At 49.0% G+C, this 22876-nt stretch overlaps 1 protein-coding gene and 3 long non-coding RNA genes across 4 annotated transcripts; 2 read left to right on the forward strand and 2 right to left on the reverse strand.

Moving 5' to 3' along the window:
• Positions 1-1004: 1004 nt before the first annotated feature.
• LOC134165861 (uncharacterized) lies at positions 1005-13714 on the reverse strand. The gene is made up of 3 exons (XR_009965661.1): positions 12947-13714; positions 11377-12789; positions 1005-1789 (listed from the first exon to the last, which is right to left on the reverse strand). It is a non-coding gene; the product is annotated as an uncharacterized LOC134165861 (long non-coding RNA).
• Positions 3663-8473, reverse strand: LOC134165848 (uncharacterized). The gene is made up of 2 exons (XR_009965656.1): positions 6868-8473; positions 3663-4164 (listed from the first exon to the last, which is right to left on the reverse strand). It is a non-coding gene; the product is annotated as an uncharacterized LOC134165848 (long non-coding RNA).
• Positions 9097-20083, forward strand: LOC134165852 (cytochrome P450 4B1-like). Its single transcript, XM_062623024.1, has 12 exons — positions 9097-9408; positions 10221-10362; positions 11069-11113; positions 11650-11777; positions 12192-12316; positions 12411-12562; positions 12798-12904; positions 13710-13900; positions 14513-14646; positions 14787-14851; positions 15582-15664; positions 16350-20083. Exons 1-12 carry the CDS (start codon positions 9223-9225, stop codon positions 16516-16518), a joined length of 1527 nt encoding a protein of 508 aa, XP_062479008.1. The 5' UTR covers positions 9097-9222; the 3' UTR covers positions 16519-20083.
• Positions 20084-20884: 801 nt separating this feature from the next.
• On the forward strand, positions 20885-21843 carry LOC134165863 (uncharacterized). The gene is made up of 2 exons (XR_009965663.1): positions 20885-21169; positions 21315-21843. It is a non-coding gene; the product is annotated as an uncharacterized LOC134165863 (long non-coding RNA).
• Positions 21844-22876: the final 1033 nt, after the last annotated feature.

Genomic DNA, 22876 nt, shown 5'->3' on the forward strand with positions numbered 1-22876 from the left:
AACCACACAGCTTGGTGTCATCGGCAAACTTGCTGAGGGCGCACTCAATCCCACTGTCCATGTCAGTGACAAAGATGTTGAACAAGACCGGTCCCAACACCGATCCCTGAGGGACACCACTCGTTACTGGTCTCCAGACAGACATTGAGCCACTGACCACAACTCTTTGTGTGCAGCCATCCAGCCAGTTCTTTATCCACCGAGTGGTCCATCCATCAAATTGATGTCTCTCCAATTTAGAGACAAGGATGTTGTGTAGGACAGGGTCGAGCGCTTTGCACAAGTCCAGGTAGATGACAGCAACTGCTCTACCCCTGTCCATCAGTTCTGTAGCCCCATCATAGAAGGCCACCAAATTGGTCAGGCAGGATTTCCCCTTAGTGAAGCCATGCTGGCTGTCACCAAGCACCTTGTTGATTTTCATGTGCCTTAGCATGCCTTCCAGGAGAACCTGCTCCAAGATTTTGCCAGGCACAGAGGTGAGACTGACTGCTCTGTAATTTCCCAGGTCATCCATTTTCTTCTTCTTGAAAATGGGGGTTATATTTCCCTTTTTCCAGTCATCGGGAACTTCACCTGACTGCCATGATCTATCAAATGTGATGGCCAGTGGCTTAGCAACTTCATTCACCAGCTCCTTCAGGACCTGTGGATGAATTTCATCAGGTCCCATGGACTTGTGCACTTTTAGGTTTTTAAGATGGTCTCGAACCAAATCCTCTCCTACAGTGGGCCTACATCACAGTCCCTGCATCTGCCTTCCAAGACTTGGGTGGTGCGGTTAGAACTTTGCCAGTGAAGACCGAGGCAAAGAAGTCATTCAGAACCTCAGCCTTCTCCAAATCCTGTGTAGCCAGTTCTCCCAGAGCTTCCTGAGGGGGCCTACATTCTCCCTAGTCTGTCTTTTATTCTCTGTGTACCTATAGAATCCCTTCCTGTTATCCTTAACATCCCTAATCAAGTTTAATTCTCACCGGGCCTTAGCTTTCCTAACCTGGTCCATGGGCAACCCCTTAGCAGGGTTCCAATGTGTAATCTTCATTTGAAGCTGTGAGGAAGGAATTCTGCCAGATCATTTTGTGCACCACATTGTCTGGCAAAAGAGCACATGAGCAAATCCAGTGTCAGGGCAGACTTCAATGCAACCCGATTATTATTTTCTGTCTCAAAAGCAGAAGAGGTTCTAATGCTTTTTCTCTTCTCAAACTTCTCATTCCTCTGAAAAACAGGGATGTTTGGAGGTAAAGCCTCCCAGGGAAAAAAAACTATTTTCTTTAAGGAAAAATCAGAAACCTGTTGAACCCCGTATTACAACCTGAATGATGATGCTACTCCCTTCTTCTGGAATGAATTCCACTAAAAGAACAAATCTGAACTTATAATGAGAAAGACATAACTTGAAAATGCATTTAAGCCTATGTGTAAAGGCAATCCTTGTCAAATGGCTGCTCTGTCATTAGCAGCACACAGTTTTAGTTGCTGCTAATCAGGAATGAATCAGGACTCTAGAAAGTAAAATGAAAATAAGATTTCTCAGTAAATGCGCTTTTCCATGTGCTTTTTCATCTCTATTCCCTGCCCTCCAGCAGTGCTGGCTTTCCGCCTATGACAGTCTGAATCCCAGTTCAACTTATTTTTGCTTTTGAGTTAATCCAATTTATTTTGGCCTGAACCAGCTCCTCTCAAAGAAGCAGGAACGTCAGCACAATGGTAGGGGATGCTCACTTCAGCTGCCTGTCCCCTCTTCAGACACAAGGTGCAGCTCTCGAGTTGCAATCAAGAGATATCCCTGCAGCAGAGAGAGATGGAGCATGCTTATTAAAATGTAAAATGTCATGAACCTATGGGATGCCTCGAGCTCTTTGGAGGGTGCTATCAGGATACAGCATTATCTTGATAAATAGAAGAAATGCTGCAGTGAATGCGATGCCAGCCCACGAGCACAAGCACAAAACACAAGAGGCAGGCACAGCCCTCAATGAAATGAAGAGGGGAAATGACTGATAGGCACCAATATCTCCAAAACGTATTTAGAAGATACAGAGGCAGACAAAGATAATTCCAATCACTAATATCCTGCCATTGTAATTAAAGCAAGCATCATACTTGGATACATAAATACAAATACTTGAATATTTTTCACTTGCATCTCCATTCACTAGGTGAAATGAGATAGTGTCCTTCAACCTCGCCTGGAGTTCTAAGTATAAAGGCGACCGCATTTCCTCCATAATGTACCTTGCCTGCCTATTCTAAAGTGTAAAATGAGAAAACTTCTAATCAAAATAGCTGGGTCATTAGGACCAAACGCACCTCTATTGGATTCAAGTTCTTTTTCAGGATAAGGTTGGGAAAAATAAAATGCTATCTGAAAAGGAGTGGATGAACCTTGACATGCAAACATGAAAGATTAATGCCACGACATCTGATGAGCAAGAGGACAAGGCTGACATTATGGTGCACTCTGAAAGGGAGTAGGTAAAAGGGTATCAAACTAAGAGAACCCGGCATAACAGTCCTCAGGGAAATAGACAGACTGGATGAACTAGATGACTTTTAAAGGTACCTTCCAACCCCAACTATTCTATGGTTCTATGAAATGGCAACTGCTAAACTGCATTTAGGCAGACACCGATTGCACAGCATAAAGCACTCCCTAAGGTTTCTTAAGCCCTAACATAGTTTGCCTGGAGAATCTGTGTTTTCAGAGGTTTTAAGAGCAGGTCACTTTTTTTGCTGCATAAGCCAAAGTCCCAAAGAAAGCAATGAACATGGTATAAGGGCACAGCAGGGTACCTCTGGTCTGGTTTTGGGGAGCAGTCTGAATCAGGGATACAGGAAAGGCTGCCCTGCTGCTTTCCCAGCTGGATTATCCAACGTGTGAGTGTTCCTGGGCCTGGGATGGAAAAGCCAGGCTGCTCCTGCCTTCTTCCTCTTCAGTCACTGTCCCCCCTATGACTTTTAGGATTTGTTGAAAATCTGCCTCTTCATATCTGATGAGGAAAAGGAAAGGTGCTCTACAGCGTTCCCATCCTCCCCTCCATGCTGTGTTTGTGGCTTCTTGACATGGGAGTGGAGCGGAGCCCAGTTCCCCCGCATACCCAAACCCAATATCAGATCTGCACTCAAAGCTCTCCTTGGTGCTAACACCCTCCAAGGCCAGGAGCTAGAATCCCACTCTTCTAAATAACACCACCCATGGCAGCCCAACTCCCCAAGCCACATGAGACAGCACTGCATGACAGGCCAGCCAGCCTGCATCCCACATCCTGCACCCTACATCCCATATCCTGCATCCCACATCCCGCATCCCATATTCTGCATCCTGCATCATCTCACATCCCGCAACTTGTATCCCACATCCCATATCTCATATCCTACATCTTGCCTCCCACATCCTGCATCATCTCACATCCCGCATCCTGCATCCCACATCTTCCATAGCTACTCTGCTTTTGAACTGGAGAGCTGGGCTGAGGCTGCAACAGGGCTTCTGGGGCAACGGTGTCCCAGTGCCAGAGTGAGCCTGATCATTCCAGCATGTAATTTCTGACAGCACCTTCCCCCCAGTTACCTCTCTCGTCCTCGATATTATCGACATGGTGGTAATAAAAAGATGTGGGGTGTATAACTCGGAGCAATAAAGACAGCCAAGGACTAGATGCAGAGGGGTTACCTCATTCTTTAATCCTTCCCTACCTTCTGCAGCAAGGGTAATTGCAGAGATGATGAGCTGACCTTGGACTGCCTGACTCAGACCTTCAGAAACTAATCTAACAAGAACTCATGAGAGGAGCTATGCGGGGTGAAAGCGGGTAAGTCTTCGTTTTGGTTATAAAGACCCTGTATTTTCCTCATTGCTACAGCTTGGCCTTTCAATAACAGCAGAGCAAGGATGCCATCAACTCATGCAGTTATTCCTTTCCCCGTAGAGACTGTAGTAATAGCTGTCCAGCCACATCCTAGGCACACAAAGGGTATACCATCCATCACAGCCTGGTTGTGGTACTTTCATGCTGCTAAGCACAGCAGGAACAGCTGAACCAGCGGTGAGAGGGAGCTCTGCAGGGCACAGGACCCACACCACTCTCCAGGCAAACCCATGCTGAGATGGTACCAGCGATTTCCCTCTAAACCCCACTGGGGTTTTACACTGGCAGCAGCCTGTAAATGAAGTATTGCAACATGTTTGTAAGACAGCTGTATAAAATGCTTCCAGATATAAATTCATCCATTGATGAATTTATCCATCCATCCATGGATCCCATCTGACTACACCACTGTGTAGTCAGATTGGATCCAGGCCGCTCGCATTACTCCGCAACACTGGCTGGGCTCTTGCCGTGATTTCCTCATATATCATGTGTTTGGAAGCTTGAAACGTTATTATTTCTTTTGGCTTTACAACTACATTTCATCTGTCAGCACTGAGCGCTGCAGGAACACACAGGGACAGATGGGCCTGGGCTCTTCTTCCTACCCAAACAAACACAGGCACAACCAGGGAAAGCAGCTGCTGCAAGGTCACGCTCTGGGGCAACGTTCTGATTTCCCACCTAAATTTCACCTGCTCAGTAAACCAGTTCTTCTGCAATGAATGGCAACAGGATGAGTTAAAACAGTGTTCAGGTGCCTGAAGTAAGCGGAGCGATTGCCAAGACCCTGAAAGTGATTTCCATCGCCTGATGTGTCCTTGGTTGTGGTACAGGATGGGAGTTCTCCAGTGTAACTGGCCGTTTCCACCCTTGTGGCTTGGGCTGTCATGGCACACACTGCCATCATGTGGACATCCACACATCGAGCCAACCGTGCAGATGTCCTTCCATACCCAGCGTAGTTTAGCCAGTCCACATGTCCAGGAGGTGAAGCCAAGCCTCTCCTCACCCTGCCAACCTCTCTGGCTATCAGGAGACCCTTGTAGCTGCTTTATCATGCTGAGATCTTCAGGAGGCTCCATACCTCAGTCAGGATGCCTGGGAGCAACAGGGCTGTGGGTTCTCCTGGTGCTAAGCAGACTTTCTGGCCTTGTCCCAATCCCTTATGATGACCAGACGGGTGCTGGCCCCTTTCACTTTTTCTCCACTTGAATTTCTGTGGCCATTTCCCTTTTCCTTTAGGAATTCCATGCTTTCTGCCCTGGCAAACCCCTTGAGTTATCTTCCCCAGACTGTGCCAAGTGTCAGACAGAATGTTCATGGCCCCTCTTGCCAGGAAACCTCTGAAATACATGAGAAAGGCATTTCTATCCCCTCCACCAGTGAAACACAAAACGCAGAGGCTGAAGGCTGGATTAGGCACCCACTTTTGCTATCCCCAAAGATCAGATTCTTGCTCCATACCCCCATAAATGTGGATTTATCCACACTATCCCTTATGTTCCTTCCCTATCAGCTCAACACTTGACATCTCATTAGATTTTCAAGACAACCCATGCCCCCTTGGCCCCATGCTCAACAGTTGTTGCTGGTTATTGAATAACTACCGAAGAGACAGATGGGTACAAATCCACCCTGCTCAGTAACCCACAGTCAAACCCATTGTCCAGGGACTTTGTCACTAGTGAGAATTTGTCTGTTGTTACAGAAGTTTCATCTGAGACAGAGCCAGAATCCAATGGCCTGACCCCTCCACCTCTGGGTCTTAGGGCGTTTCTGAGTTGTTTTATAGGTGACTGATGAATGGTGCTTCCCAGTTCCAGACCAGATGGTCTGGTAATAGGGTAGGTGCCACAGGACACCCCAGAAGAGCTCCATTGGCCATGACCAGTCTTTCTTACACTCCAACTCTGTTCTCCTTATGTAGCCCTTGTAAGGCACCCAACTACATGACACTGCTGGATTTATGAGCATGCTACAGGTCTTCACATGATGGACCCACAGCAGCAATCCCACCTTCCAATGTCCTCAGTCTCATGGAGCCCTCCTTCCAGTCCCTCCCATCCATGGACAAGGGTCAAGTTGTTTAGGGACTGTTTCCTAGAGGATGGTCTGTGAAAGAGCCAAAACACTGTCTTAGAGCTGGTTGAGAGGAAAAAGGCCTGGTGTAGGGACAGCTTTGGGGCAGAGTCCATGCAGCACTGGGGATGGGGAGTGGGGTCTGTTGTAGGATACAACACTTGAATCTAAATTCAAGGTTAATCCCAGGCATCACGGTAGACTTGTCCAAACTCTGTGACCTCACTTGATAACAAGAGAAAGCACAAGGTAACACTGCTCTTCTAACACTCTTCACCTGCCCAATCTAGCTTAGCCTCACATTTTGAAAGCACCTTGCAGAGCCACTAATCTGGTTCTGACAGTCCAAAAGTGGCTCCTTGTTCCATATGTTCACCCTTCTCCCACTCCTCAGGTAAGCAAGAATCATCAGCATCCTCCCAAACTGCAACCCACACTCATTCCAGCCAACTGGCCAGCTAGCCAGCCTGCACTGCCTCCTCTCCTGGTGGGAAGCCCGTTAATCATAGTGCTGCAGACAGGTGAAGGATCGTAAATAGATCTAGAGGTAGTAGATGTGTCTCCTACACCTAGCCATGAGGTGCACGGAGTCAGGTGCTCCTCCTAAGGAGTGTGAAGTTGGTATGACAGATTGGGTCCCTCTTGCTCTGACCGCAGCTAAAGCCTTCTCTAAGAAATGCCCAACCCGACAGACTGCAGCCTTCAGCCTCCTAAAGAGCAACCTTTAATTCCCTGAACTTTCGCACAGATCCAGCTGGCTCAGCATAACGAGATATAATTAGCGTCATGGAGATGGCCAAGTGTGTGAAAAGCTAATGCTCTTCAGTGCCTGCCAGGGATGTTCTCCAAGGCAACACAAGGAGAGCCGGTGTGTTCTTTTAAACTGTCAATGGAAGCGTCTGTAATGACTTACCAGGCTCTGGCACAAAGGACGAAGCATGTCAGCAACTGATGGGGAGAAAGCAGGATGACAAATGCCAGCCAGGGAATACAACTCCTCCTTCCTCTTCTTCCCGGCCTGAGGAACCAGAGGCACCATCTTAATGGAAGTTACGTGGGTCCAGTTCAAGGGGCAGACACGTGGTGGAGGTGAAAATGTGCTAGGCCAGGGCTCAAGCAGCCACAGCATCAAGTCTGGGGAGACATAAGAGATTTTCAGCCGTTGTCGTTGGCTCTTTCCAATGGATCTTCCTGCCATGCTAACAAAAGCCCAATTCCATGTGGACAGCTGTAGTGTTGACCGGGTCACTCATCACAGCTGAGGAGCCCATGCAATCACTGTTTCTATGGAAATGCTGAAGAAACATAGTCTTGATATTGGCAGACTAGCAGAAGTGTATTTACAGCCCAGGAACAGGCTAAGAGGAGATCATAGAGTTGATGTTTTCGAGAGAAAAGAGCGTTTCTAGAGCAGTCTTCTACTACCAGCATGCAGAAGCAAGGGACAGAACCCTCTTCAGCCCAAACTTTAGATGCACAATAGGAGGTAGCTGTTAGCCAGCTGACATGCCCAAGTGCCCTGGATGCCAACCTCACAATGCAATCCCAGAAGTGAATGAGGAGCTTTGGAAACCTTGTCACTGATGGAGATGGAGGCCACTGTTAGAAACTGCCACTCCCAACTCATCATACCTGAGCATTGCAATGTATCTTATCACCACTGAGAACCAGGTGATGATGCATGTGACAGAGACCATGTACCACGCCAGCTAATGTCAGCAGGGGTATCAATGTTCAGCCAGAAAATCTACAGCTGAACCCCAAAGAGCAGACAGAAGCAGTGGGATGCACAGTCACACATCCCTCCAAAGGACAATGGAGGTGAAGCCACCTAAACCCATAGGACCCCTCTGTGAACCATTCAGCTGAGAGGATGTCTTTGTATGGCACTGAGCATCCTCTAGCTGTGTGGCAGGGAGGACAAATCCTCTCCCTTTCAAGGACCCATAGGTAACATTGCAGTGCCTGTGCTGGACAGAGGGTCAGGTTGAGTCCTCCTGCTCTGTGTATAATTTACTCTCCCATGAAGAGAATAAAGAGTCATGAATTAGGATGCACATTTCAAAAGGGGAATCTGCACACACATGAAATAAAACTGTCCCAAATGGTGGGTTCTAGTGTGAGCTCCCAAGAGGGGTTGAGAGCTTGGAGAAGTTGCATGTAGAGATTTAGGTGAAAAGGGAGTTTCACAGCACTTCTTCCTGAGGAGTGCCCTCAGCATTTCTGCAGTCTATTGATTCTTCTCTCCCTTAAAGAGCAGAGGATCAGCATAGCTTATGCAGGTGAGCACCTTCCCATGCTACACCCAAACTGGCAATGAGTAATGCATCGATAATCCCTCACGTGGGTTTGTAGCAGCCAGACACTTTAAATCTCCCTAAGCCTGAAATACAAATGGTACCATCTGTACCTACACTTTGTCTTTGCAATCATTGATTAATGAATAGGCCACAAGCCAGCTAAGGGAAAAGTTACTTTGCTAACTTTCAGACATGTTTGTGGAGTCAGGTTATCCCCAGACAGTGGCTCTCAATCTTGCTGCAGCTTATTTTACTGCTCTGATCTCCTTCTCCTTGTATTGAGTCTTGACCATGCTAATTCCTCTGGGTACCAGTTTAGTTTCCTGGCTTATCTATGGTAGGCCCTCTTGGAAGAGCAGTGCCATGGTCCCTTATGTTATGTCCATTCTCTTGATTATACATAAAGTGTTGTGTGATGCTGCAGACACTCAGAGCACTGCTTTTACAGCAGAAGGCACTGGACCCATTCAGCCCATGTGTTGGGCAGAGGTAGCCCATTTGTTCCCCACTTAACGTAGGCAGATGAACAGCTTCCAGACCTGGACTGGCTGAAGATATCTTGGAGCTCAGCTAGAACCTGAGCCCAGCTACCTCTCACCTTGCTCCTGCTATGGCTTTGTCCCCACGGGCATGGATAACTGAGTGCTTTCACTCACTCCTGAGGTGTATGGGACTTCAAAGGAAGTTGGGAATATGTGCAGGTTGGTTGTTAACGAACTGCCTCCGTCCACAGGTTGCTGGAAGCAGGTCAAAGGGTGAGTTGGGAGCAGCAGGCAATCGGCCAAACTGACACAGTGTTTACCATGGTGTTCCTGCCACTATAAATTGCTGACAGCACCACTTCATCAGGCTCAGCTCTAGCAGAGCAGGAGGGAGAGGTTTTTTCCTGCACTGAGCTCCCCATCAGGTGCAGGAGCAGGAGGAACAGAGGAGAAGGCAGTGTCAGGCATCCCAGACACAGGTCCAGCATGGCATCTCTGCTGGACAGCATAGCCAGACCTTCTGCTGTCATTCTGCAGCTGTCTGTGGTGCTTGGTGTAGTCTTTGTGCTGCTGAAGGCGGCCCAATTCTACCAGAAGAGGAAGAAACTCATCAAAGCTCTGGAAGCATTCCCTGGTCCCCCAAAACACTGGCTCTATGGCCACAATCACCTGGTAAGGAGGGAGCTGGGCTCAGGCAGGGTGGGTTTGCTCCAAAATCTGGGCAAGGTATCAATAAGGATAAGAGGAAGCACTGGGTGGGGGGTGAACCTCAGCACAGGGAGCACCAAGGCTTCTGCAGGGCAGGGAGAGAAGGGTGCCTGGATATGAGATGGGCACCATTTGGTAAATAACAGAGCCACGTTGTTTTCAGTCATGTGCTTAAACATGGAGTTAGGCAATTTCTGGGGTTTTCATGATGTTTTTTAAATGTAAGCAACCATAAAATGTCTCTCTTCTGCATTAAACCTTCAACCAGTAAGAGTCTTTCCCTCTACAGCCACTGAAGAAGAGGCATTTTATTGCAGCCATTTTCAGCCTTCTATAGTGAAGATACTTTTGCATTCCCATTACATGCCCACCTTGCACTGCTGAACTTAGAGAACAGGGATGTAACAGCACTGGTCCTCCTGGCATTGCCTATGCCAGCATAGCTCCTGAGTGCAACACCAAGCCCAGGCCACCCTAACACAGCCCAGCTGCAGCCAGGCCCCAGCTAGGGACTCTCCATGGGGCTGCCTGGTGCTGCAGGGACATGCCATCTCAGTCAGCTTTGCCACCTATGCACAGTCCCTTTGCAGTGCCCAGTGTCTCCTCTATCTGCAGTATAGAAAGCTCCCCTGTTCAAGTCCACCTATTCTGTCTCCATTTCCAGGAGAGGATATCTTGTATGTGCTTCCCATGAGAAGGCAAGTTTAGACTCTGCTCTCCCTGGCACATCCCTCTTTCGCTACCTGAATTCAGTCCCTGCTTAATTGTCATTGCAGATAACTACTGAAAACATATTAAACCAGTTATTGTTATGGGGAGATGAATATCCCTATGCCTTTCCAAGATGGTTTGGACCAGTCCTGCCTGCTCTAATAGTCCACCATCCTGACTATGCCAAAGTCATAGTTAGCCAAACGGGTAAGTCTCTACATCTGGTTTTGGGAAGCCATGTCCTTGACACTTCGTTACGGAGAAAATAATGGAAAAGTTGCCTGGAGTCATCCCCTCTGCTGCCTTCCTTCATGGATATTGCAGTTCCCCTTTTTCTCCCCCTCTCAAGCTCCCAACCTGCCCCAGGTTTCATGGAGCAGTTTGTATTCTTGTGCAAAACAGTGACCAGTTGCCTGTTCCTCCCAGTTCACTGTCTCCATCGTCACTGGTCTTAACTGTCTTCTGTGGCATCTATGACCGCAGTAGATGTGCTTCCCAGTAAACCCAATAAAACAGGTGAGCTGGTATGCAAATGGCTCTCAGAAGACATCTTAAGCCTTCTCCTCTCCTCCTTTCTATGGAGCATGATGCCTGTGAGTGGTACATACATGGGCATCAACAGTAACTCCCTCCATTGTTCTCAACTTTGAGATTTGCCATGGCCATTTCTTTGCCACACACATTTTTCCTTATACCTTTCTCTGGTTTTCTCAAGTCCACTGAGGTCATATTTGTAGAAGAGCTCTTTTAAACTCTGCTCTAGTGGTAGAGTATTTTACACAATTAAATTAGACTGATTCTACATTGAGATTTAGGGGACAAACTCCAGTGTAAATTTATCCTGATTTTTCTTTTTTGCTATGCTGAATTCATCAGCTATTCATAATGTTCTGGTGTCTGTTTTGTCTTACAGAACACAAGCCCAGTGTACCCTACAAATTCTTAACTCCCTGGATTGGTAAGTCATCTTTTATTCATTACCCCTTTCAGCCACATTGCACATTTCAGCAGCTTCTCTCTTTTTTTTCCTTTATTCCATTCCGTTCAAAAACCAGAGCTTGCAAATGAGAGGGTTTGTTTGAATGTGAGCATTACTACTGGTGGCGCCCATCTAGTTGTGGAGCACATCAGGCGGCTTTGCCTTAGATCACCCCCCCAAACTTCAGTTTGCTCAGGGACTGAATGCTACCATAGATAACTGGGGGGATACACACCAAGGACAGAAAACCCACAAGTCCTGTGCCTCTGCCATCATGGGCCTGGTTTCAGGGTAGATAGGGTGTGCATGGCTGGTTGCAGTGGGCATGCTTCATCTCCATCCAAGGAGTGCTGCTGTGAATGGCCTCAGAGGCTGAAGAAAGGCTCCATCACCAACTCTTCCTTCTCCCAGATCCTGCACATTAGTCTGTGCTTGCCCAAAAGCAGTAGTAAGGCTGCCAGCACGGTGACCAATGTCTGGAGGAGCTGATTGCACCTTTGCTTCTGTTTCCCCAGGGGAGGGACTGTTGATTTTGGAGGGAGCCAAATGGTTCCAGCATCGGAAGCTGCTCACCCCAGCTTTTCATTATGATGTGCTGAAAACTTATGTGACCCTGATGTCAGACTCAGTCAAAGTGATGCTGGTAAGAATCATCACTCCTGTCACTTTTACCTTTCAGCTGTGCACCAGTGAAAATAGTCAGGTCTGGGAATGACCAAGGGAGACAGGCAGGGTTTAAATGGCTCCTAGTTTGGAAGTTCTGAAATTGCTCTCCTCACCTCCCTCTGGTCCTTCCACTTGTTCTTTCTTTCTTTCTTCTGCCTTCCAATGAAATCAGCCACTGGTAGAACATCCTTTCCTAGCCCAGTAATGGTAAACCTTGAACAAGAAATGCACAGAAGGGTTTGATTAGATTTCACAGAATATACATTGAACTAGGGCCTCAGCTGGCAGATAAGAAAGCAATTAACAATGTGGATCTGGGAAGAGGAATTGGAAAATAGGACCTAATTCTAGATGGTTGTCTGTCCTTCCTTACCCCTGCCTCCACCACTAGGATAAATGGGAAAAGAAGAACACAGACAGGAAGTCAGTGGAGCTCTTTCGAGACGTCAGCTTGATGACACTAGACAGCATCTTGAAGTGTGCCTTCAGTTATAATGCCAACTGCCAGACTGAAAGGTCAGTGCTTCGACTTCCAGATGCTGTGAAAAGAAGTGCTCCTGTTTCCTCACTCTGCCTGCTAACACCAGCTTTAACCTTGATCTCCCTACAGCAACTCAGACTATTATATCAGAGCTGTTTATGACCTGAGCTACCTCCTGAGCAACAGAATCCAGAATTTTTCTTACAAGGATGTCTTCTATAACTTGACTCGCAAAGGCCGGGAGTTTCAGGATGCCTGCAAGCGGGCCCATACCCACACAGGTATCTCTTCGCTTCTCTCCAGCCCTATTTAGGTATCTCTCCCAACTTCTCCCCAGCCCGGTTTCCTAGCTGAACCTTGCCCCCACTTCCATCTGGAGCTGCTCGGAGCGGGGTTGCAGCATGCACTGGCCAGAGGGTTATACATTAAACAAGGTCCAAACTGCTGACCAAGCAGACAGGTACATGAGGTCTCTGGAGGGGCAGGGCACATCTAACTGATCATTCCTCTGTGCAGATAAGGTAATAAAAGAAAGAAAGATGTTGTTCTCCAGTGAGAAGGAATATGACAAGATCCAGAAGAAGAAACACCTGGATTTTCTGGACATTCTTCTTTGTACCAAGGTGAATGTTTGAAATAATCATATCAAATGCCAAACAACGTACCTGTGTGGCACTGAGGATGCACCAGCTGGGAGGTGGCCAGTCCTGGCTGGAATTGCTGGCCCCAGCTTCTCCACTTGGGAAGGAAACACAGATGTGTAAGATGAAGAACATAAACACCTTGGGCAGACTTTCACCTTTCTTGTTCATTTTAATTGAGCACACTGATAGCTCCACATAAGTGAGCTGTCAGAAAGCACAGAAGAATGAGACCTTTGGAAACATTACAAGGGGTCCAGCTTGGCTGTACTCCTCTCAAGTGATTTCATTTATTACCTTCTGCAGTTTTACCTTTGCAGACCTCTTCAGATACTCTGGACAGAAGCTGCCATTTGGTGTTCAGGAAGGAGACACGTTCTCTGTGCGCTCGCTCTGTCTTGCTGGAGCCACTGCTTTCTTTTCTTCTCAATCCGAAACAAAAGTCATCCAAACATACCAACTGAAAAACTTAACAGGGACCCTTGGTAGAGGAACAAATAGAGCCTTTAATAGACCTCAGTAGAGCCCTTCCTTCTGAAGGGCTGGGAACTGGTATCACCCCAAAGCCCAGCTCTGTAGCTCTGTTGACTGCAGAGTCAGCAACGAGCAGGTCTGACTGTTCTCACATATATCGGATGTATTTTCTACTAGCTTACTTCCTGCTGTACAGGGAGATACAAAAGACACCAAACTGGGCCCTTCATCATCATCCAGGGTTATTTTTAAATCCAAATCAGAAAGTCCAATTAGTGTGTGCTTAAGGATGGTGTACTCTCCTCTTTGTTAGGATGCAAATGGAGTTGGGCTATCTGATGAAGACCTGCGGGCTGAGGTGGACACATTCATGTTTGAGGGCCATGATACCACAGCCAGTGGGATCTCCTGGCTCTTGTACTGCATGTCATTATATCCAGAGTACCAGCAACGGTGCAGGGAGGAGATCCGGGGAATCTTGGGAGACCGGGATACTGTTGAGTGGTGAGCTAGGACTTCTTATTCCTTTATTTCAAATTCTTTTCACTTATCCTTTAAGGGCTTTGTCACAGTCACCCCACAACATCCTTCTCTCTATATAGGAAAAATATAGATTTGATGGGTGGACTGTTTGGTGGATGAGGAATCAATTGGATGGCAGCATCCAAAGGGTAGTGCTCAATGGCTCAGTGTCCAGGTGGAGATCAGTGATGAGTGGTGTCCCTCAGGGGTCTGTATCTGGACCAGTACTGTTTAATATATTCATCAATGACATAGTGTGTATTTGAGTGCACCTTCAGCAAGTTTGCAGACAACACGGAGCTGAGTAGTGCATTTGAAACATTTGACTAAATGACCTTTAAATGTTCCTTCCAATCCAAACTATTCTATGATTCTAAGAATGAAACTTCATCCACCTTATACTGCATCTACACTGGGACACTTTGCTTTTCACGCAGCAATGCTAGCAGCCAAGGGAGGACTAGGAGAGGGAGAAATCCCAACAAGAGAAGGAAGACGTGGCAGTCCAACGCACCCAGTGTGCAGCACAGGCTGTGGCTGCTGCTGTCCCCATTGCTGTCACTCAAACACAGCCTGACCCAGGTTTGCTTTCAGGGAGGACCTCGGGAAGATGACTTACGCCACAATGTGCATCAAAGAGAGCTTGCGCCTATTCCCAGTGGTTCCTTCTGTGTCCCGACTCCTACATAAACCTGTCACGTTTCCTGATGGACGCAGCTTGCCAGCAGGTCTGTTGGGTTCATTCATCCTTCATGCTGCTGCCAGCAGCAAGTGAGGCATCATCACTAGAGCCCAAGGAGGGATAACATCCCACAAACCCCTCTCTTGGGTTTTCACTCTGAGGTGTCACAAGCCTTTTCTTTTCCAGGCTGCCAGGTTGCACTGAACATATTCGCTATTCACAGGAACCGGGATGTGTGGGAGGACCCCGAGGTATTTCACCTTTGTTATAATAACAAGAATATCTCAGCCCAAACATCCTCTCCCCTTGAACAAGGCAGCCTGTGCCTCCCTGCCACATTTGGGTGTTTTTTCCCCCTCTTATTCTGACATTCCATATTCAAATGCAAAGTGCAATGAAGTTACCAAACACCCAAAGGCTTTGAACAAGACAAAGTGAGGGGAAAGCAGGTTGAATAGTCTATCTTCATGTGTGATGACACAGAGATACTCAGATTACTTTCCACTGCCCTGGATAGACTTAGGTCCCTTAGACTTTAGTGTACGACAGGTCCCAAGCCCTCCAGGCAATGTGTGATTCAAAGCTGGTATCTTAGTATTCAGGGAAAGAAAGAGCTGGGAAACTCAAAGGAAGGTGTACAGCTGCCTCTGTCCAGTGGCTGCCTGGAGAGTCAGGTTCGGCTATCTCCGGACCAGAGAAAGTCTGAATTGATGATGGCTGCCATGGATGAGAAAACACCTTCAGGCATCTTGGGCACTGTAGAGGGTAATCGGGATATCTCCAAGGGGAAAACTGGCACAGGCAGCAGCTCTCCACTCTCATCCACCCAGTGGCTTTGTAGGGAGATGCCTGTGAGCTGCATCCCCCCCAGGGACAGCAGAAACCACGTCCAAGCCTACCGTGGGGACTGGGGGAGATCCTGGTGCTGCTCATACCAAACCAAACCAAACCCTGACCTCACGGCCTTTGTTGTTCTCACAGGTCTATGATCCCCTGAGGTTTTCTCCAGAGAACTCAGCACAGAGGCATTCCCACGCTTTCCTGCCTTTCTCTGCTGGATCCAGGTGGGAGACCCTTCCTCTCTTTTCTTCTTTGTAGATTGCCTTACATAGTAGATCTAGCTCAGAGCGGAGCTCCTCAAGCTAATCCTCCCTCTGTGCCCTTGAGCCAAGCTGGCTTGGCCAACTCAAGCAGGCTTTCTGTAACCAGATCTCCACCATGCTCCACCAGCTCCAGAGTGTTTCCTACACCCCAAGCTCTGTGGTCACCATAGGATTTCACACACTCTTCATGTGGATTTTCAGAGGTGTTTATATTTCTGTTGCCTGCATTGGGAACACAGGCTCCCTTGCTCAGAGATGAACACCCACTGCGCCTCAAAGCCAAGCTGGGTCCAAGTCTGTGGTTTCCATGCTGTATCAACATGCAGGATACTGAAGTCTCGGTAACTTGCAGAAGATACTCACAGAGCCAAAAATAATCTTCCTGAGGTGTCCAGGTTTTCAGCTGGATCCATGCAGCCCTTTCCAGTGAAGTAGGCCCCAGCTTTCTCAATCTCACTTATTTTTTCAATGCTCATTGAAACACCACCACCCCACCACAGTGGTAGGTACATTATGTTATGGTACCAGGGGATTCCTAGATAAGCTGTGCCATCATCTATGCAGCAACTGGAGGTTCCTCACTGCCCAGCTTGGAGGCAGTTGGGGATGAAGGCAGCAAGTAGAGCGTTTGTTCTCCTCTCCCCAGGAACTGCATTGGGCAGCAGTTTGCCATGAACGAGATGAAGGTGGCACTGGCCCTGACCCTGCTCCGCTTTGAGCTCTGCCCTGACCCATCCAACCCTCCCACACTGACACCACAGATCATCCTCAGGTCCAGCAGCGGGGTCCACGTGCATCTGAAGAAGATCCACTGATCCCCTGAGGTACCACAGCATGGGTCAAGACCTATCCCAAGGACCACCCTTCGTCCAGAGGGCGACACCAACCAGACTCACCCTGGCCACCTCAGACCTCTCCCACATTAACCTCCTGCTGCTGTCCAGGGGGGCACAGTGAGCCCTTTCATACACACCCTGAACCCAGCAGGTCTAGGTCCCCTCCTTGCACCAGGAATAGCACTGCCAAGTGAGTTTCACAGCACAGCTACGGCTCAAGCATCATCTCCATGGGCATCCTCCATGTCCTGCTCATCTCCACACAGACTGTCTGACAGGACCTCTGTCACCCTCATGTCTATATGCACTGTTACCAGTTCCCTGCTTGGGCATGACAATGAAACTGGCAAGGTTTGTATGGCTGTCTAAAGCCTGAACACTGTCCCAGCACAATATCCCTCCCCTATCCCCAGCCTGAGAGTGCCAGGGCAGGATAACTCCTCCCTACAGCCACTCTGCATCCCCATGCATCACCCTCCACATTATCCCCGTAATCCGCGCCGGGGCTGGCACTGTGCCTGCCGTCATGGAGACAAAAGCCAACGGGGTTTTCTGCCCTGGCGCTGCACTTCCTTGAGCTGAGGGTGCTCATGACCCAGCACAGGGACGTGTCACCAGCTAACTTGGAGAAACAGCCCTCCACACTGAAAACAAAGCATGATCAGCCTTGTTCTCCTCTCTGAAACGTGAATACAGCCTTGTGGAGATGCTCCCAAAGCGTGGCTTTCTTTGGCTTTACATTTGGAGGGCCAGCGGGGTACAGGATGAGTCCCAGCAGCCCAGAGGCAAGGCTGAGCCCGAGGGTGCAGCCCTGCGATTGTTTTCTCAAGCCACAAAGGCTGTTTCAGCGGGTTTGCCCCTCCTGAGCCCAAGGAGCCTGCTTCCACCCCTCCCATGCCATGGGTCACCAAGTCCTTACCTCTGCCTCCGGGAATTTCTGTGGTAAGGAAACGATTGAAATGATCCGGGGTCAACCACAGCAAAACAAAGTCACCATCCTCCAAGTGCTGGTGGCAAGAACAAACTCAGCTTGCAAGAAAACCCTAAAGGTCCCAATAGGGAGCATGAGTCTCAAGCCCTTTTCTGCAGAGGCTGAGACCTGGCTGCTCAGTACACGAGTGAGCTGCCCAAGGGGTGCAGGTGGGTGCTGACCCTGAGACCAGGCTTGTTTTAGGGATGCAGGGACCCCCATAGGGCCTCACCCCACCACTATCCTTAGATGGGCTCTGGGGCTAAGACCCATCTCGGTGAGCTGCAGGTCCAGGGTGTGAAATGGATCACTAGGTGGCAGTGGGAGACCCTGAAAAACACGGAGTCCTCCCACGTCCCTGGGCAAAACCCCCTGGGCTTGGCAGGGAGCATGGCCAAGCCCAGCAGGGCAGCTGATGGGTCCCATCTCTGAGGACGTCCCGGTCCTCATTCCCTTCCTCAGCTGCGTCGCACAGCAGAGGAGGCTGCTCCATCACAGTCCCCAGCTTGAAGGTGATACTGCCCATAGCACAGGGAAAGCTTGGCACTGCAAGTGCTGGGCACTCAGCAGGCATTAGGGGAAACTGAGGCATGGAGGACAGCACACATGCCATGCCACAGAGATAAGGCTGTCTGTCCAGCTTCTGCCCACGGCAACAGCATCATCAGCATCACTGCAAGCACTCACATAGCCACACCATGTCCATTCCTCCAGGCAGCTCACTTCTGCTGATGGCCAGACCAGGACAGCCAAACCTGAGCATGTCCCCATCTGAATAAACCACTGCAGTCCCCTCCCTCCCATTTCCAATGCCTGCTGCAAGCTCAGTTTGAGAAACAAAATCCTTCTAGGGCTGGATCCAGACCTCCATTTTGGCTAACAGGTACCTAATGGGACAGGGATGCTGTGAATAACCAGCAAGGTGCAGGCTGCATATATTTTGCAAGGCAGCTGGAGACGGAGTTCCTCTTCTCCCTTTTTCACCCTCAGGAAGGGACTGGATTTAGGTTGTGTAGGTGCCAATGCCATCATCCTTGCACTGATGGCGGACTCAGGCTGGTATCAAAGGTTCTCTGCCTCCCTGGTTCCAGCACAGCAACTGGAAGGCAGCATTTTGATAGCAGCTTTTCATTACTGGCCCTATTTTTCAGACCTTTCAGCCACCCATCCAGGAACAAACAAGCCACCTTGCAGCTCTGCTCATCCCAGCCTGTCTCCTGGGTGATGGGGTTCAAAGGAAGCTAGGTAGCACTTGAAGATGCCCCTACAACATCTTCTGGCTTGGGCATGATGGGATAAGGCCAGAGCAGGAAAAGTTAGAGCTGATGAGGACCCACAGCTGCTGCCTATACCTGTATGTGTACAGTGCCCTGCTTGGCCTCCCAGCCCTGTGCTTGGAGGCCATCACCCTATTCACTGCCATGACCAAGGCTGCTTGTTTGGTTTCCAAAGTGTTCGGACTGTTACGAATGGCCAAACCCCAACTACTTCCAGCAGAGACCTTCCCCAGGGAAACTGCTCTGAGAAATCTGCTTGGGAAAGAGGGAAGAAACTACCACCATTTTTTATGGAAAAGAAAATGAATCATTATTGAACAGTTCTGACAATAATTGAGTCAACCTGAGCCAAACACTTTAAAGTCTCTCCCCATTAAGAATCACACTTAACCCAGATGTGCAGTTTGAAGGACCAAAGCTTTGGGGGAAGATCTCACGGCACCGACACATCATGAAGCCATAATGCAGCAGCAGCAGCCAGGAGAAAATTCTTCTGCTTTTCAGCTTATCCAGGTCAAACCAGGCAACCCAAACATCCCCCCTGCCTTCAGATGCTGGCAGTTTCTGGACAGCAGCGTGTACAAGATAACCTCCTCTGCCAAGCCACCACTAAACTGCTTTGAGAGCAGCAAAAGCAGCACAAGGAGCCGGGCAGCACCCGGTGACACAGATCTAATCACCCCACCATTTGCCCCAAACGTCTCTCTGCCAGGCAGTGACATTTCTACGCTGTCTCAGCTCTCTCCCTCCATCACCATGGTTACAACAGCCGCCAATCCACAGGCGAGTCCTTCCTAGGTACCACCAAGCCCTTTGGGAGATGCTTCGAGAGCCAGCCCCTTTGGCAGGGAGACACTTCGGGGACCCCGGGACAGCCCATAGCACCAAAAATTCCCCTTTTTTCTTCTTTCCCTCCTCCTTTATTATTTTCTCTTTTTCTCCTTTTTTTGAAGCACAAACAATGGAGCTAAAAGGTTGGGTATCAGGCCGATAATCATGAATGACGTGTCGTTATTACACACCACACATTCATTATCTCCCAGTCCAGCCATGTCACAGGCGGCTGGAGGAGGGCAGATAACGGGGTGCCTTCATGCAGATGGCTTATTATCAGGATGTTCCAGGAGGGGCTTTAAGACAGTTAGTGATGCTGTTTGCCAGTTAAAGATTAGAGACCCCAGAGAATAATTAACAATCCCAAACCCCAGTTTTTCTGCTGGATTCTTCTGCTTTCTCCCCCCTCCCCATCCTCTTTAATCTATTCACTCTAGCAGGTGTAATAAAGCGATAAGGACAGGCTCCAGGGATGTTTGTTTGGCTACTACGGGTGTATAAACCAACAATGAATGGTATTTTACTTCTGGCTTTCAGTGCCTTGAATCAAGACCAAAAACTTTGCAGCCCACTTGCCCACACACAGACACCCCAACATGCCACGTTCCCGGCTCCCACCTGGGTGACCAGGCTCTTCCCCAGCCCAATGGTTTACAATGGTGGGACAGGCTCCCTTTTTGCTTCTGGAGGACCAAATTGCATCACTTGGGTGTCAAGGTGCCCAATGCCAGGTACAATGCTCAGGGCTGGAGCTGATGGTCCTTCCAGCAGCCATTTACCTCCATACAGCAAGTCTCTAACTAAGCCACCTTGGAATAATTTATACAGTAGGTATCCACCTGCTCAAGCTGCTTCAGGGCTGTGGTCACAGCTGAAACATCTTAAACATCCATCCCTAAAGTGCCTCAGGAGAGATTAGGGGAGCATTAGAGTACAGGTGGCTTTCAACAAGATGTCCTGTTATCAGGGGATCTGAGAAACAACTTTCACCCTCCTAGGACACAAAGGAAAGCTGTGATACGTCTCCTAATGAGGCAGCAGTGCAAAAAGACCATTCTGAATGTCCTCTGCCCAAGAGAAGACTGTCCTGTTCACAGCAGATCCCAACCCTGAATGTATTCCTGAAGCCCAGGCTCCAGAGATACTGACATTACAGAGTAGGGTGTAGGATGGGGTATCCATGGGTGTCCTTCCCCTTCACTGGGGAGCATTGGGGTGACTTGTGGAGGACACAGTCACCTCCTATGCTGTGTGGAGAGAGGCAATTTGGCTCAGAGGCCTTTGAGGAGGTCACCAAGGCTGTTGGAGATGCCCATTATCTGGAAGCTATCAGGATGCTCTGGAGGGCATCCCCCAGCTCGCAGGGTCAATGTGGCAGGCGCAAGTGCTGGGATGCCAGAAGTTGCCTTCCTGATCACGCTCACCCTGCTAGGGAGGGATGAGAGCATTGTGCTTTAAAGAGCATCCCCAACCCTATCAGCAAGAGATGAGATATCCTAATTATGGCAGAACAGGCGAGGATCCGGGCCGTATCAGCCAGCACAGAAAGGTAAACAAGAAATATAACAATGGACCCTTAACACTCATTAGCTGTGTCAGATAATACCTCACTTTTCTCCCTTTGGGCTTCAAATCTAATTAAGATTTTCCAACAATAAATTTCATTTATGCTCGCTCCCTTTTGTTCTTTTTAGGATCACACCAAGAAGCATCTACGAGCCTGCTGCGTGGCTCGTGGGAAGGCAGCCTGCTTCATACAGACAACCTCGGGTTGTGCTTGACAGACAAGGGAAACTGAGGCAGGACTGCATGGAGGGGATACCCCACCATGGAACAACACACTGGTTCTTGCAAAAGATGTCCCCTAGAAAGTGAACTCTGAAGGGGCACTGGCACAATGAAGCCCCATCCTTCTCCTTGCTTGGACCTATGACTATGGAAGGGATCCACTGGGAAAAGAGACCCTGAGACCCATTGAGCACACCTCCACTCCAAACCCACATCCAGGGGAACAGCCCAGACATTCATTACACATTCAGGGTGTGCACATGGCAGGGAATAAACTCCCAATTGTTACTCATTATAAGGATGCAGTTTCTAACTCCTTTTGCAACCAAGAGGTAAAAATTAATGGGTTCCCCTCCTCTCGCCACACCCCCAGCCTGAGTGCTGATGCAGCAGCAGCAAACAATGACTAATCCTCCTTAAACCCTACTGAGCGAAGCTGAACTCTAAGGAGCTTGGTTTTTTCCAAACCCTCATCATATTGGCATCTGCAAGAGGAAAATCAGGGAGCAGCATCCATCAGGGGCACAAGTGGGGAGGTCCAGGACCCGGCCTGGGGCTGGCTCAGCCTCCCCAAGGGCAGGTGGTAGAAGGGTAGAAGCTCTCATGCGATGCTGGGGATGGCAGCCACTGTGCCTTGACCCCTCCAACCCTTCTGCCTGTTTTCTTCTACCCCCGTGCAATTTCTCAACTGGAGCTGTGATTTCTCAATGCTGAGCTTGAGGGTGCTTTCGAAACGCTTGCCTACATGAGGTTCTTTGGGGAGAGGCCTTCCAGGGTGGGTCTGTTACTGGAAGGCTCCTGGATTATCCTCATGCCTGAATTTTTGTGTCACCACCTACTAGGGACATCAACAGCTTTCCCTGTGGGAAGTGATAAGTACCTCTTGGTGAGTGGTAGCACCAGGATCCAGCTCCCTGCTCCACCGCAGAGGGATCCCAGCAGTGGGAAGTGGCCTGAGCTCCCCACCAGGACTGCTGCGTCTTCACTTCAGGGAATACCCATCAGGTTTCAGCGCTGTAGCTGAACAGGGTGTTTTACTGCACCATGTGGAAAGTGTAGGGAAGAAGCCTGCTCCCTCCACCATGCTGGGCAGCACCTTCTCCAGCACGGGCTTGGGCTTTTAAGGTCACTGGCAATGCAGAGAATAGCCCTTGCAGCAGGAAAGCTCCTTCAGGACTGAAAACCACAGAGCAGGAGCTGTGCTAGTGAGAGGCAAAGAGGTACTTTCAGCCCCAACACTCTCCCTGTCTGCTTCTGGCATTGCTGCCTGCAAATGGGTCTGCAAAGCACACCCTGCTCAGAGGCCACAGCTCCTCCCAGATCCAAACCCATCACAGCCGCTGTTTCAGAGCAGGTCTAACACCTCTCTATGCCTCAATACTCAAGAGAAAGTGAAAGCAAGAGGTAGCTCCCGCCACCACCTCCTCCTCCTTTGTGTTTGCACAGCACCAAAACCACCCAGTTCCCC

The sequence above is a fragment of the Pezoporus occidentalis genome, unplaced genomic scaffold (genome assembly GCF_034315485.1).
Source record: "Pezoporus occidentalis ecotype Australia unplaced genomic scaffold, CSIRO_AGI_Poc_V1 ctg25, whole genome shotgun sequence".
NCBI classification, from domain to species: Eukaryota; Metazoa; Chordata; class Aves; order Psittaciformes; family Psittacidae; genus Pezoporus; species Pezoporus occidentalis.